The following is a 17153-nucleotide window of genomic DNA, read 5'->3' as shown; positions in this document are numbered from 1 at the left end:
CAACAGGTAAAACATACAAATGAAGATTTCCTATTTTGAAACTGTACATTATTTGTTCATTATCCTTCTTCCATGAGGAACATGATAACAGGGATGTAATGCACAATTGCTGTTCAAACAGTTAATGTAATTTTTTTATTTAAACTAATATCATGGTTTGAAATATTTTGTTGACTCCTGCTTTCAATTATTCTATAGCTCATTTTTCTTCCAGTGATAATGAGGATATTGTGTGGATATTTTTGAAGTGGTTCAAAGAAAACTAGCTGAAGAATAATGCAAGTGGAATGGCTAGGGATTAGTGTGTTGGCAGAATAAGTTGTTAAAAGTAAAAACGTATGCATTGAATTGCTTATTGTTGCACAAACAAAGACACAGTGAAAATCTTTGTTTTGTGAGTGATCCAGGCAAGTCAATCCATTCTTACACCAGATAGTGCAATAATAAAACAAAACTACATGGTATAGTATTAGTAGTGAAAAGTAGAGTTAAACAGTGCAATGGCATAATCATTTTTTCAATGATTTTCAAGAATCTGATAACAATAGAAATTAAGGTATCCTTGAAGCTGGAGGTTCATATTTTTAAGATCCTGCATCATTTGCTCAATGGAAGTGCGTGTGACCATGTAATATGATGGAAGATTTCCCAAGGCAGCAGTGAGTATAAGTAGAGTTGATCAAAAAGTGGATGGTTTGCACATGATAGCCTGGCAGCATTCACAACTCTCTCCAGTTTCTTGCAATCTTGGGCAGAGAAGTTCCCATACCAAGCATTCTGGATAGAATGCTTTCTGGGGTGCATTTATAAAAAATAGCAAGAGATATTGTGGACATTTGCAATGCAGCCAACTAAAACACAAAAGTGTGTTTGTGGAAACCAAAGAAGCCCTGGCCAAAGCTGCACTCCTGACCCACCCCAGACCAGATGCACCCACAGCCCTCACGGACGATGCCTCAGGAACAGCGATTGGTGGAGTCCTGGAGCAACAGATAGAAGGAAGTTGGTACCCACTAGCTTTCTTCAGCAAACATCTGCGGCCCCCTGATCTAAAGAACAGTGCTTTCAATAGAGAGCTGCTGGTGCTGTACTTGGCCATCCGCCACTTCTGGTACTTTCTTGAGGGAAGGGCTTTCACGGACCACAAACCATTGACTTTTGCCCTGGCTAAAATCTCCGATCCCTGGTCAGCCTGCTAACAAGACACTTGTTTTACATCTCGGAGTACACCACCGACGTCCAGCACATCTCGGGCAAAGACAACGTGGTAGTGGACGCCTTGTCAAGACACAGCATCCTGGACTTCACAGCACTGGCAGAGGCACAGCAGAAGGACGACGAGATCCGCAGTACAGGACCGCTGTTACAGGCCTTCGGATTCAGGACGTTCCAGTCGGCACAGGAACTACCACCCTCCTGTGTGACATGGCCACCGGGCAGGTTTGACCTATTGTCCCAACGGCATGGAGGCGACGAGTTTTTGACTTTATCCACGGGCTAGCACACCCATCCATCAGGACTCGGTCCGGCTGGTGGCCAGCAAGTACATGTGGCATGGATTGCAGAAACAAGTCCAGGGGTGGGCCAAGGCACAGCCAAAGTGCAGCAACACACCAAGGTCCCCCCTCCCCCCCCATAGCCTTTCGAGCCAACGGAACGCAGGTTTGACCACATTCACGTGGACAAAGTGGGATCCTTGCCAGTCTCTCAAGGTTTCCGCTACCTGTTCACAGTGGTCGACCGCTTCACCCGGTGCCCAGAAGCAATTCCCCTGGCCGACACTTCCACCAAATCCTGTGCCAAAGCACTCCTCTCGTCCTAGATTACAAGATTCGGACTGCCACAGCACATCACTTCTGACCGAGGCGCACAGTTCACCTCCATTTTGTGGACCGACATTGCCAACCTGTGGGCGCTCAGCTACACCATATGACGGCAAACCACCCGCAAGCCAATGGCATGATGGAGTGTATCCACACACGCCTCAAGACCCCCCTCATGACCAGACTCAAGGGCCCCAACTGGGTGGACAAGCTACTGGGCATCCAAACAGTGCCGAAAGAAGACCTCCAAGCATCCTCCACTGAACTCCACTGAACTCGTCTATGGAGGCCCACGTACGATTCCCAGGATTTTGTTCCACAGGCCAGAGGACAGAAGGAGGAGACAACCACCTTCCTGGACAGGTTGCGCGAAAAGGTCGGTAACCTGGGTCCGATCCCACTCTCCAGACACAGACAAGCCAAGTCCAACATCCCCAAAGAACTCAAGGAGAGGACCATACGAATGTCCCTTTCAAGTCATCCAGAACAACGGAGCTGGACATCGGTGGTAAACCAAAGGTCTTCACTACAGATAGAATCAAACCTGCCCACACAGACTCAGAAGAAACCGTGGAGACACCAACACCTCGATGCAGAGGCAGACCACAAAAGACTCTGGGGACTATACCTATCAACACTATAGACTGTAACGCTGGTTCTGGGGGAGGGGCACACGGCGGCCCACAATTGCGGAGATTGGGCTGGCACATCGCGCGGCAGCAGACGCGGACAGAGATCGCTCAAGCGACTCCCAGGACAACGAACCGGCAGGGGTAGAAGTTGGGGAAGCATCAGACCAACAGTCCTAAAATGCTGTTGGTCAAGCTGCCTAGCTAACTCAGCAGAAACAGGCTGGGGAAGAAGGGTACTCATATGCATGGATGTTCCCGCCCGCTATTGTTATTCATATGGATGACTCAGTCAATCAGCAAAAACGGCGGGAACTTGAACAGTAGAAAAGCAGCCTTTCCAGCCCTAATAAAGGAGTGAGCTTAACCTGCTACATTGGGGGTGAGTTTCTTTGTAGCAGTCGGTTACACTTACACCATTGTTTTTCTATCTTATGATAATTTAGTAGTTATCTAGCGAACTACTAAATAATCATTTATAAAGGCAGCACAAACTTTAATCAGCATGTTTCTGTCAATTATCAGATTAGACCATTACATTTTTTAAAATAATTATGTTTTATTTAAAAAAAGAAACGTATGCAACAATAGTTTTTTTCTTTTAGCTATTTCAACCTCAAGAAGATTTAGAATACATGTCTGTACTTTGGTTATTAGGAGTTTTAAAAATATGGGTTTAAATATAAAATGAAATGTCATGACTATAATAAAATGTATTTGATTGGTCATTTTCCCAGTACTTCCACTTGTGTCAATTTATAAAAATTATAATCTGATGTAAATATTTGTCCAAGTAAAAGAGAAAAAAATGCTTGCTCATTTCCAAATTTACCTGGTCTCTTTTGAGTCCAGTGTAAAGTTCTTAAGCTAACTTTGGGCAAGTCCATCTTTAGCAGTTAACAGTTCTGAAACAGCTTTAGTCTCCAGAGCCATTACATCTGGTCTCCCTCACGCATTATCACTCTCACTCCTCATTTCATACTAATCTTTAATAACTTGGCACTATCCACTTAAATCACTGAAAAACATCGTGCTCCTTTGTCTAATAACCATATAACCACTTACAGCACAGAGCAGGCCAGTTTGGCCCTACTAGTCCATGCCGTAACAAATCCCCACCCTCCTAGTCCTACTGACCAGCACCCGGTCCATACCCCTCCAGTCCTCTCCCATCCATGTAACTATCCAGTCTTTCCTTAAATGTAACCAATGGTCCCGCCTCGACCACGTCTGTCGGAAGCTCATTCCACATCCCTACCACCCTTTGCGTAAAGAAATTTCCCCTCATGTTCCACTTATAATTTTCCCTCTTCAATCTTAAACCATGCCCTCTAGTTTGAATCTCCCCCACTCTTAATTGAAAAAACCTATCCACATTTACTCTGCCTGTCCCTTTTAAAATCTTAAACACCTCTATCAAGTCCCCCCTCAATCTTCTACGCTCCAGAGAAAAAAGCCCTAGTCTGCACAACCTTTCCCTGTAACTCAAACCTTGAAATCCTGTCAACATTCTCGTGAACCTTCTCTGCACTCTCTCTATTTTGTTTATATCTTTCCTATAATTTGGTGACCAAAACTGTACACAGTACTCCAAATTTGGCCTCACCAATGCCTTGTACAATTTCATCATAACCTCCCTACTCTTGAACTCAATACTCTGATTTATGAAGGCCAACTTTCCAAATGCCTTCTTCACCACACCATCTGCCTGAGTATCAGCCTTGAGGGTACTATTTACCATCACTCCTAAATCCCTTTGTTGCTCTGCACATCTCAATAGCCTACCATTTAATGCATATGACCTATTTAGATTTGCCTTTCCAAAATGTAACACCTCACACTTATCTATATTAAATTCCATCAACCATTTCGCAGCTCACACCTCCAGCCTTCCTAAATCACCTTTTAATTTACGGTAATCTTCCTCACTGTCCACAACACCACCAATCTTTGTATCATCCGCAAACTTGCTTATCTAATTCTCCACCCCTACTTCCAGATCGTTAATATATATAAAACAATAGTGGACCCAGGACTGATCCCTGAGGAATTCCACTAGTCACCGGCCTCCAATTGGACAAACAATTTTCTACCACTACTCTCTGACACCTCCCATCTAACCATTGCTGAATCCACTTCACTACCTCCTTATTTATACCTAATGTCTCCACCTTTTTTCCTAATCTCCTGTGGGGAACTTTGTCAAAAGCTTTACTAAAGTCTAAATAGACAACATTCACAGCTTTCCCTTCATCAACCTTTTTTGTAACCCCCTCGAAAAACTCAATCAGGTTTGTCAAGCATGATCTACCCCCGACAAAACCATGCTGATTACTCCCTATCAATCCCTGTACCTCCAAATATTTGTAAATACCATCCCTCAGAACACTTTCCATCAACTTGCCCACCACAGACGTCAGACTCACGGGCCTATAATTCCCAGGTTTACATTTGGACCCCTTCTTAAACAGCAGAACCACATGCGCCACCCTCCAATCTTTTGGCACTACCCCCGTGGCCAGTGACATCCTAAATATCTCTGTTAATGGCCCCACTATCTGTCCACAAGTCTCCCTGACTGTCCTTGGGAATATTTTGTCCGGTCCTGGAGATTTATCCACTTTTATCTTTTTCAATACAGCCATCACTACCTCCTCGGTTATCCTTATATGCTTCATGACCTCCCCACTATTTTTCTTTACTTCAACTGGTTCAATATTTTTTTTCCCTAGTGAATACCGAGGCAAAGAAATCATTCAAAATTTCCCCCATTTCCTCTGACCTCACTCAGCCTACCTTCGCTATCTACAAGGGGTCCAATTTTATCCCTCACTAATCTTTTACTTTTAATGTACCTATAGAAACCCTTTGGATTTATTTTTACTCTGTCTGCCAAAGTCGCTTCGTGCCTTTTTTTTTGGCCTTTCTAATTTCTTTCTTAAGATTCCTTCTACACTCCTTGTAGTCCTCCTTCAAACTCTCAGCTCCCTGCTCTTTATACCTCTTGTACACCTCCCTTTTTCTCCTAACCAAATTTCCAATATTCCTCGAAAACCAAGCCTTCCTATGACTTCCAGCCTTTCCTTTGATCCTCACTGGGACATATCTACTCTGTACCCTCAAAATTTCTTTTTTAAATATCCTCCATTTTTCATTTACATCCTTACCTGAAAATATCCTGTCCCACTCAATACTCCCCAAATCCCTTCTTATTCCTTCGAAATTTGCTCTTCTCCAATCCAGAACCTCAACTTTAGGCCCATCCTTGCTCTTCCCTAAAATTACCCGAAAACTAACAAGAGTTATGATCACTAGACCCAATTTGTTCTCCAACATTAATGTCCGATACCTGACCGAGCTCATTCCCTAACAGGAGATCTAGTATTACACCGTCCCGAGTCGGTTCTTCTACTAATTGATTTAGAAAACAATCTTGAACACATTTAACGAACTCTAGCCCATCCAGCCCTCTAACTGTATGGGTATCCCAATCAATGTGAGGGAAGTTAAAATCTCCCATGATCACTACCTTATGATTCTCACACATGTACGTTATCTCCCTACAAATTTGTTCCTCTAATTTTCTTGGCCCATTTGGTGGTCTGTAATACACCCCTATTAGAACCCTCATGCCTCCTTCACCCTTCAATTCCACCCAAACAGCCTCACTGGACGATCCCTCCAGACCATCCTGCCACCTCAAGGCAGTAATGTCCTCCTTAACAAGCAGAGCAACTCCTCCCCCTTTTTTACCCCCTGCTCTATCACATCTAAAACAAATGTATCCTGGAATATTAAGTTGCCAGTCCTGCCCCTCCTGTAGCCAGGTCTCACTAATTGCCACAATATCATGACCCCAAGTATCTGTCCATGCTCTAAGCTCATCTACCTTGTTCACTATGCTTCTTGCATTAAAATATATGCATTTCAGAGAATGACCCTCACCTATATTCTCTTTTCTACCTTTTACCCTAATCTTCATCCTACCTTCGTTATCGTTATTATTCCTATCTAGGTTGCCATGCTCCCTTGACACTCCTCTCACACTCTGTTCCCCACCCCCCCTGCCAAACTAGTTTAAACCTTCCCCCACAGCTCTAGCAAATCTGCTTGCCAGCACATTGGTCCCCCTCCAGTTCAAGTGGAGTCCGTCCCTTTTGTACAGGTCCGACCTTCCCCAGAAGAGATCCCAATGATCCAAAAATCTTATCCCTTGCCCCCTGCACCATCTCTTTAGCCATGCATTCATCCTCCACATCCTCCTATTTCTACCCTCACTAGCGCGTGGCACCGGCAGCAATCCAGAGATTACTACCTTGGAGGTCCTGTTTTTTTAACTTCCTACCTAATTCCACATAATCCTGTTTCAGGACCTCATCCCCACTTCTAACTAAGTCATTGGTCCCCACATGGACCACGACTTCTGGCTGTTCTCCTTCCCCTTGCAGAATGCTATGAACTCAATCAGAGATATCCCTGACCCTGGCACCAGGGAGGCAACAGACCAACCTGGATCCCCGATCTCGTCCAACAAACCTTCTATCTGTCCCTCTGACTAATGAGTCCCCAACTACAAGTATCCTGTTCTTATCCCTCCTTCCCTTCTGAACCTCAGGGGCAGCCCCTGTGCCAGAGACCTGATCCCCACGACTCGTCCCTGGTAGGCTGTCCCCCCCCCCAGCAGTATCCAATGCCGAATACATGTTGCTGAGTGGCACTTCCACAGGGGTACTCTGCACTGGCGCTCACCCTCCTTTCCTCACAGTCACCTAATTCCCTGACTCCTGCCTTCTAGGGGTGACTGTCTCCCTGTAACTCTTCTCTATCACTGCCTCTGCTTCCCTTATGATCCTCAGTTCATCCAACTGCAGCTCAAGCTCCCTTACACGGTCAGTCATTGTATGCAATTGGATGCACCTTTTGCAGGTGTAGTCGTTAGAAACAGCTGTGGTGTCTCTGATTTCCCACATCCCACAAATGGAGCACTTAACTACCCCAACTGACTCCATTTCCTCCTTTCTTACTATAAATATGTTGTTTCAAAGATACCTTTTCACACAAGGAGCTCCTTCTTAGCCCCTGCTCACTGAAGTCCCTCGAGCCAAAGTCCCAAGTCCCCACTCCTTCACTGGGCCACTCACTCACTGAGCCGCTCCTCACTGGCCGCTCCCTCCCTTTCTACTCCTTTTATTAGCTCTTACCAATTAACCCTAATTAACTCCTCTCACACGACACCAGGCACTGACTCACTGCCTCCTCCGACCCCGAGTCCGACCTTTCTAAGACCGAGCCCTGGTAAGTCCAGCTATTTATGCTACTCACCTCTCTGATGCTGTCTCCTGGCTCCTCCTCCTCTCACACGACACCAGGCGCTGACTCACTGCCTCCTCCGACTCCGAGTCCGACCTTTCTAACCCTTGACTGACATTTAATAACATTTGACCCCTGTCACGTCCTCTGTTTCTCAGTCATTGATTCGGCTCCTCTGTAATCTTAGACTTGCAACTCTCTGAGGTTTGCAACTTTTCCAACATATTTCACCCCTGGATGAGCATGTTTCTAAAGTATAGCTAAATCTGCCTATTTCTGCTGTCATACATCTCCCTGCTCAAGCTGAGCTGTGCTGAAATTCTCACTTTTACTTTCATGTTTGCCTATCCCGATCACTTCTGGCCCCTACTCTGCTCTCTATCATCAATGCTTCTGTTATCTATGACCTATCTTGACCAAGTTTCATATTTGCTGAATTCCATTGGCTCGGCTCACGGTTAAGGAATATGGTTTTTTTTAATTAGCTATTTTTCTAAGGTCTCTAATGTCTTACCTTTTCCAAACTCTGTCATCTCTCCTCCAGAATGCTCAGGTAAATAACATAATTTTTCCACTATTGGTGAGTGCCTTCTCCCATAAGCTAAAGAATTCCCACTCTCAATCTTTGTTTTGTTAAGTTGCTTCTAAACTATTGTTGAAAGTCACCCCTAATATTCTTGATAAATTTGTTGAACTACAACCTCCCTATAAAGGCTTAAATATTTATGACAAATTGGCTGATCTAAAACAAGTCTTGTTTATTAAAATCAAGAATGCCTGGGAGCAAGATTTGAACCTTTTATTGACCGAAAAGGTTTAGGAATTCTATTTTTTAACTGTTTAACACTACACCCCTTTGTCCATGGCATTGTCTGCTGCCCTTCAAAGCGGTTCACAGAGCACATACAGTATGTCGAAAGTTAAATATAACTTTATATATAACGATATGGCAAATATAAAACAGGTGATGCCTTTTTAATTTGCATGTAGAAACATTTTGGGAGGAAGTTTTTCAAACATTATCAGCAATTCTCAATTTAAAATTGGAACTTAACCCTTGAATAGCTCTTTTTGGAACACTCTGAGAATGATATTTTACTAACTTCAAATCAATTTTGAATTTAAACAAAAGATGCTCCATTGGTCAGGTTTTTGGCCAACTTCCCTAATGTCCACAAAGCCAAATGTTGTTTGATGATGCTCCTGTGAAATGCTTTGGAGCATTTTTGCTTTCTAAGAGTGCTATTATCAAAATAAATTAGGTGTGAACCTCGAGGCAATGCAATTAGATACTGAGTAATATTTCTATAAAAATTAAGCATGAGCAGTGGGTGGTGCAGTGAACAAAGCACAACAAAAGGCATCTGTGAGCTGAACCAACAGAATTCTTTAATGGAACCCATGCAGGAGTTTAAATAAATATAGTTGGCTTGCTATCACCATCACCTGACCGCAGAGGTCATGCGCCTCTCAGAGTCCTTTGCGCCCCCCCCCCCCCCCCGCCACCAGGAACTCCCAATCCTGCGGGGGCCAGCCAGTTCGATAATGGAATGGCACGGTTCACCATACATTGTTAATTCAATTTTTTTTTAAAGAGAAGCTTTGTCTCAAAAATTAAAGGCAATATTTATTTCTACCCTTTCCTATTTTTCATTATTGCTGCTGATTAGGGACTTCCTGGATCTTCACCCAGAAATGATAAAAGAATCATGTGTCCCATTCAAAATTGAGTTGAGCTTCCAGGGATCCTTGATGGTAATAATTTCTGCTCTTGTCATTTTGGAAGTATAAATAATAGGACATTACTCACTTTATCAAAATGATTTTGTGAGAGATGGTAGAGTATATTTAATATCATGCATGCAGTAGCTGTGTGATGCAGTGGTAATGGAGAAAATGTGTAGAGAAGGCAGAGCTAATCAGACAGGGAGTGTGTACTGTTACCTCTTTTTTTAGGGAATGGTTGTAACTATGGCCATCCAGGCATGTTGTATGCATTCTATCATTTTCTGTGCAGAATATTACTCAATAAAAAAAGGTTAGTGATCAACAACAAACTCTTGTCACAGTGCACCTGATCTCTACCATCCTCTTGACAAGATGGTCACTTTAAGATCTTAGGCAATGGTGACCCCAGATATTTTGATAGTGAGGTACTTGGCATTCATAATTTATTGAAGGAGCAGGAAATCAGTTGAGCCTTGCAGTATTCCAGGTGTTCTTTACACGACTCTTGTGCCACAAAACTTATCTGACTTGTTTCTCGCCCCAAACCTTTTCATTTCGACTACTATGGGATTCATCAAAACTGTATGATACAGCATTATAAAATAGTTAGAAGAGTAGAAACATGCTGCGCCAAAAATAGCCATTCTGTTGATGACTTATTAGAGCAGTTTTGTGTCGTCTCACATTTGTCTATATCACTGCAAATTCCTGAAATACTACATACTGAATCGTCTGGGGTAATAGACTTTTGAGGTACAGCTGGAAGGGAAAAAGGTGTTAATGAAGAGTTAGATTAGTTTGGGTGGAAATGAGAACTAGCAAAGAAGGCCAATAGTCTCCCTATAGTAACTAAACCAAAGGATAGAGTACAAATGAAGAAGTAATTGGAACTACCAAAACTTTAGACAACTTGCATCTTTCTATCAATTAGATTGGTGAAATTATCCTTCTGGATGAGTTCATAGAGCATTTTCATAATATTTTCTTAAAATAGCACATTGTGGAGCCAAACTGGGATCTAGCTATTTTAGGTTTGGTTGTTAGAAGGTTGGATTAATTAATCATTTCATGGTAAAAGTCCCTTAGGACAAGAGTAACCAATAACATGATCGATTTTCCCATTCAATTTGAGCTTATAAACGTACATTTGAAGTATTTTAAATGTGAATAAAAGTGCTTGCAAAGCTATGAAAGCAGAGAAAAATGGGTAATACATTTATATGTAAGAATGCAGACATTTAAGAAGATAAAAATGGTCAACAAGTAAATATTCTAAAGAAATTAAATATGATGTTACCAAGGCTAATGGTGGGTTTGAAATTTAGGAACCCTTTAGAAATCAGTAAAGAATGATTTGAAAATAGATAGTGACGATTTGACTTAGAAATTTGAAAACCAATGTTAAGGACTTGTACAAGAATATTAAAAAGGCAGAAAGTCATTAAAGGTAAAATTAATCCCACAGATAATGAGACTGAGAGATTAACAATGGAGAACTAAGTCAATGAATGAGAGCTCATATATCATTTCTGCCTTCAAAGTAGAAAACACACAAGAATCTTAATAATCGTTTAAAAAATTGTGTGCCTTGAAACAATTCTGAACTAACTAAATCACCAATGAAACAATTCTGAACTAACTAAATTTAAATTTAAATTATGGAAACAGGCCATTTCAACCAATGGGCCTGTGCCACCCAATTAACCTACAACCCCCGGTACAACTCCAACACTGGGAGGAAGCCAGAACCCCCGGAGGAAACCCACACAAACATGGGGAGAACGTACTAACTCCTCAGATCAGTCCCGATTGCTGGCACTGTAACAGTGTTACTGAAGCCTATTGTTCGCTGAACACAATAATATGACATAAGAGTATTGTTGTATACATGAGCGCATTGTACAGTGCACCAACATACATTCCAGGTGTCCTTAAAAATATAAATAGTTGTAAAATGGTAGATAATTTGGTTGAGATCTTCCAGGGCATTGAATGATTTTCAGAAACAAGTTTCCAACAGTTTTATCATGAAATACAACATTTGTATGTGTTGTGGAATTTAATTCATGATGAATTGTATGAAGAAAATTCAGGATTTCCACTTTAATGTGATTTTCCTTCTGGATCCACTGTGTCTAATGTGTTAATGCATAAGCAATTACAGTCATTTGTGGAAAACATTGCTTCATTGCTTTTCATCCATACATGCATAACCTTGATTTGATATGGGGCACTTTGTGCAAAAGTTGGCCTTCAAAAGACGTAAGAGGCCCAATTAAGTGTCATTGAATGCAAACCTCTTTCAGTAAGTCTCACGTACCAGGAACTCATCTCAGGTAGATCTGCAAAATTTAAGAACAGTTTTCATACCAACCTTCTATCCCAGCAATCCCCCTGCAACCCCACCTAAATTAATCTCAAACCTGAACCTTATACCTCTACCGCACCCAATCCTATCTCTAGATCCTCTTTGTTTATGAATGAAAGTTCAAATCACCAAAGAAAGGAATTTGCACAAATATGAACAAAGTAGGGATAGAGGATAGGAATCAGTATGGTGGTTCTGATTCTGGTCTGGGGGTTTAGAAAGAAATTGATTTGGGTATAAGAATGCGCTAAATATATAATGTTAAGAACATTTGTGGGTTAGAATGAATAGAGATTCTATTTAAAATACAACCTTTGTCTACGATTCTCCATATTCTTTGCATTGTATTTTATTACAGGCTCATTATGGTCATTAACTGGAGCAGTGTTGTATGCTGTCTATATTGTCTTGATTAAAAGAAAAGTTGATCGAGAAGACAAACTTGACATTCCAATGTTTTTTGGTAAGAATGAAAGTCGAGCAGCTAAGTTTACTTCTTTTGTTACTGGGGTTTATTGCAAGTTAGTACAAATTGTTGTGAGTGCGTGTGTTTGTGTCTTTCATCCTTGGTCAGTTGTGCCCAAAGTATTGTCCCTAGAACTTCGTTTATTTATAATTATCCACTTGTCTCAAATTTCTAGAATAAGGAAGATTTTGGCTCTGTCATTTTTGACCATTCCAAATCCTAATGGAAAACAACTTTGAATCCAGCCTTCAGTCAAACATGCAATTAATCCTTGAAATACTCAGCAGGCCAGGTGATATTTATGGAGAGAGAAAGAATTAACATTTCTGATCAATTATCTTTTGGATTAATCAGAAGGATTGCAACAAATGTTCTGTTGCAACAAGAGAAATAAATGTGGCAGTTTTACAATTTTAATTATTTAATCGGAGTCATTGAAAATAAAATGAGGTTTAAATCAGTGGTTCTCAACCTTATTCTTTCCACTCACATATCACTTTAATTATTCCCTATGCCATAGGTGCTCTGTGATCAGTAAGGGATTGCTTCAGGTGGTAAGTGGGTGGGAAGAAAAAGTTCGAAAACCACTCTTAATCGTACCTAATTGATTTGTTATGTGCACGGTTTCATAACTCTAAAGGAAATGGGCTAATGAGAATTTTTCTCAAGCAAAATATTTCATTAACAATTGGGTCAAGAGCAGTGATTCTCAACCTTCCCTTCCCACTCACATACCACCTTAAGCAATCCCTTACTAATCACAGACCACCAGCCTAGGGTTTACTTTAAGTGGTATGTGAATGGAAAGAAAAAGGTTGAGAACCACTGGTGTAAACATTCCAGATTAATACATATATTTGCTTAATAATTGATCAACCATGACTTCAAATGTTCAGATGAATGCAGCAAATAAAATTCTAATTCAACAATGTAAAACTACTGACTGAAGGAAAAAATAAGATTGTGTCGTTCGTGCATTTAAAACTACTGACAATAATAGCTTGAAGTCTTTGGCATAGAATCATTCAGTTCAATTCACTAACCTCTGGAGACAGAAACCTGGTCTTCTTATAAAATCTATATTTTGGTGACAGTTGACTAACAACTTTACATTAATCTTCTCTATAAAAGGGTCTGGCAGGAGACACTTGCCCCTCATGGGTTCAAAGACCATCAACAATGACTTCTCTGATGTTTGTGCATGCAAGATTAATTTTTTTTAGATGAAACCATTGAATTTGTTGCACTTGCAAATTCAAGAATTTTATCAAACCTGTCAGATAACCTTTTTCTAATACCTTACTTTGCCAAAAGGATATTTTTTTCTTACTTTGAAATATTGTACTAAAATATAATTTTAGTGTTATTTTCTTGTATAAATTTCTTGGCAGTAAAAGCAATAGCATGCTTCACTGAATTCTTTTATGCAGAATTTTACCAAAGTCCATTTTCCATTACTAGATACATATGAATGACACGTCCTCCAAGCACCTTTGGACTTCATTGCACTTCATCTTTTGCCCTCAAATTGATATTTTAATTTAATTTTTTCTTTGCATCTCACTCCACCTCCCTTATTTCACTAGCTTTCTGCTAACTTTACTTAAAAAAGATAAAGTAGTAAAAGTTTAATTTGTGTGAAGTTGGTACTGTTTAAGAAATCTTTAAAATAAAATGTTTTCTGATAACTGGTGTAGCAATAGGATCAATTCAATTATTGTCATCTCATCAGCATTGTATTACCTCATGATTTAGATTTCATACTTTACAAACAGAAAAGACTGAGGACAAAAAAGTTGTAAAATAGAAAGCCGTGATGTTTTAAAAGAACTAAATTATGTATTTTAAGAATCAAGCTTTTTTAACACATGGAATGTGTCAATTTTGGTATGTTTCTTCGAGCTCAATGTTTATAATAATTAACAAATCATTGTAACGATGGATTTATGCTATTAAATTCAGTAAACTCAAGTGTCCTTGATGATACTGTGCTTGAATGAAACATGTAGAAAATGGGAATTACATACAATATCACCCTCAATTTTTAATACCTTTTAAAACTGAGGTTTGTTTTAAAATCAAAGCAGAATCAGAATTATCCTTTTCCTCTGAGTATGAAGCTACTTATTGATTAGCAAGATATCGAAAAGTAAAATATTAAATAAAGAAGAATAATGAGTATTTGTATACTTTTTTATGATTTGTTAAACAAAAATTATTTGGCCTGGATTTCACTTTTTCTTTATTTTGTATACAGGGTTCGTGGGACTATTTAATCTCCTGCTACTGTGGCCTGGTTTTTTCTTGCTTCATTATACAGGATTTGAGGCTTTTGAATTTCCAACCCAATCTGTATGGATGTACATCCTTATTAATGGTCTTATAGGAACTGTTCTGTCCGAATTTCTCTGGTTGTGGTATGATATTTTTTTATTATAACTTTTGGAAATGTTAAAACATGGTGAAGCAAAGTGATAAACAAGTTTTACAAATTTTAGAGTTTCCTAGCATTCCACATATTCAGTAAATAAGAATATGTAATTTTTCCCAAAGATGATTACTATTCACAATGCATAACATTTTACATTATTTCTCAGATACTTTGTCACTATTTTAAACTTGGGAACCACTAGTTTTGTATTAAAAACAGAAAATTAATGTTGAGATCTTTACCATAATCCTGTAACTTATTGCATTGATATTGATTTGTGTTTCAGTGACAGGTGTCTCATTTGCACATAGAATTTTGCTTGTTATTTCTAAGTTGTCTTTACCCAAGGTGTATGTATTGGTGCATCCTCTGAATAATACAGTTATAGTTATATCCCATTCATCTTGATTTACTGTAATTGAATGGCAAGGGTTAATACAATGTTGATGAAACAAAAAAAACATGAGGGATCAAAGTTGGAGGGATTCAGCAGCATCTTATGTAGAGAATGGCCAGTCAATGTTTTGGGTCGAGACCCTTTTGGACCCAGAATGTTGACTGAGCATCTCTCTCCATGGATGGTGCCTCGTTTTCTGAGTCTCCCCAGTTTTTCTTTGTTCACTCATGATTCCAACATCTGCAGTTCTTGTGTTGTGATAAATAATTCTTGCTTTCCAGTGACAAAGCTCTGCTGGCAGCAAATTTTGATTGCCACAAGCCACTCTCCACTGTTTCAACAGACTGCGTGCAGATAGTTGAACGTTCAATTCTCCATGTAGGGGAGCAAAATAATTAGTGTCACTGGCAGATGAATTGCATGTCAAGAAGATTAAAAGTAATTCTCACTTGTGCAATCTTGTTTATGCATGGTTTTGTTTTTTCCATTTCTGCTAAAGCTGTGAAATTTGCTCCTGCATAAATGATTCTGTAATGCAATGGCTGTGGCAATTAACTGAACTGTTTAACATTTTACTTGGTCAGCTTCATTATCACTCCTTTTTCCCATTTTGCCTCCCAGCATCTTACCAGGAAGCCTAATTTCTCTTTTGTGGCCTGAATCTTTCTGCAACTACCCAAATCTCTATGGCATTCCTCTAGTGTGTTAACAAACAAGTAATTGAGTTGTTCAGGTAAAGCTGAGAGTATGCTACTATTTTAGGAATGTTGTAGATATTCTGTTCCATTTCTTTATGGTCTATTTTGTAGTTTTTTTTTAGATATTATGGTCGAGTGGTGCCACATGGGTTTGGGAGTGCTTTGGCCATTAAAGATTGTAAAAGTCACAGTATATCTACAAGCTCGATCCTAGAGATTTCCTTAATTTGACACTGATGCTTTTGTCTGCATGTTAGCAATCTTTCAGAAAAGATAGTTTGTCAATTTTATTATAGTAGTTGGAGCTTTTTAATATGAGCTTAAAAGGTAATAGTAAGATCTGAAATATCAGCAGGAAATCAGATAATAAATGATTCTACAAGCATGTTTGCTTCCTAGATGACTTTTACAAAATGCTCTGTACATAGACATTGTGTCACATAGTAAAATTTAAATATGGTAGGTTAGTTTGGAAATTGAGGGATACTAAAGAGTTAGTCTATTTAATCAGATGACCACTGGTGCCACCAGTGTTGTTACTTTGCAATTCAGTAGACGTTAACGATGAACAACTTCTTCGATGTAAACCTGCTTCTCCAGAGGACAGCAAGAGTAAAAGTGTTTCAGTTCTCAAGATGCTAAACTTGTCACCCACAGTATTCACGCCAAGAATAAGCTTCCTTGGTATTCCACAATCTCAAATTTTGAGTTTAGGGTGGCAAATGGCATTTTCAGTCTACTGGAGCAGAACTTGTTGCACACATTATCCTTGATATTTGTCTTTTGAGTTCTGACAATGAATGTTGTTTCATCTTGCACAAATGGCAGATGACTGCCAAAGCAAGTAATGATGTTGATTTTTACTTGCAAAGAAGATTGTCCCTAGAAATTTGCTCCTCAGTATGCTTCTTATTAGTTAGCTATCCAGGAATACAAACACTCCTGTTGTTTCTTAATTCTAAACAGCTATAAATCATACCTTGATCATTCTGAGAAATTGGCTCTCTCCAGTTCTGGAATATTTCCCTTAATATCCCTGCTGCTCCCACCTCTTTTTTTTCTCTTCTATATCTTTGCTAAACAGCTGATATTTAAAAATCATTCAAATCCATTCCTACCCTTCCTTAGTCTAGATCCCTGTTATTGCTACAACATTGTATTCCACAGTATGCATGATTTTGTGGGAGATCTCGCCATCTGATTCTGATTTTCTGTGGCTGCTAAATTGACCTTGCTAATTCTTAGTACTTTGGGGCACCTCTTATGAACCTTCACCAATACAAAGGTAGACTCAGCCATTCCA

At 39.8% G+C, this 17153-nt stretch overlaps 1 protein-coding gene across 5 annotated transcripts in view; it reads left to right on the top strand.

The window, feature by feature from the left end:
- Positions 1–17153, top strand: part of LOC138762033 (solute carrier family 35 member F5-like) — a 126959-nt gene that overhangs the window by 86329 nt on the left and 23477 nt on the right. For 4 of the 5 annotated variants that reach the window (XM_069935218.1, XM_069935215.1, XM_069935214.1 and 1 more), the window contains 2 exons: positions 12217–12321; positions 14582–14741. In XM_069935218.1, the coding sequence (XP_069791319.1) occupies positions 12217–12321; positions 14582–14741 (265 nt within the window). Of the gene's footprint in view, positions 1–12216; positions 12322–14581; positions 14742–15773; positions 15886–17153 lie in introns of all 5 variants that reach the window. The other variant, XM_069935219.1, reaches the window with a different exon arrangement.

The sequence above is a fragment of the Narcine bancroftii genome, chromosome 4 (genome assembly GCF_036971445.1).
Source record: "Narcine bancroftii isolate sNarBan1 chromosome 4, sNarBan1.hap1, whole genome shotgun sequence".
Classification (NCBI taxonomy): domain Eukaryota; kingdom Metazoa; phylum Chordata; class Chondrichthyes; order Torpediniformes; family Narcinidae; genus Narcine; species Narcine bancroftii.
The sequence above is the reverse complement of the archived record's forward strand: the minus strand, read 5'-3'. Positions and strand labels throughout refer to the sequence as shown.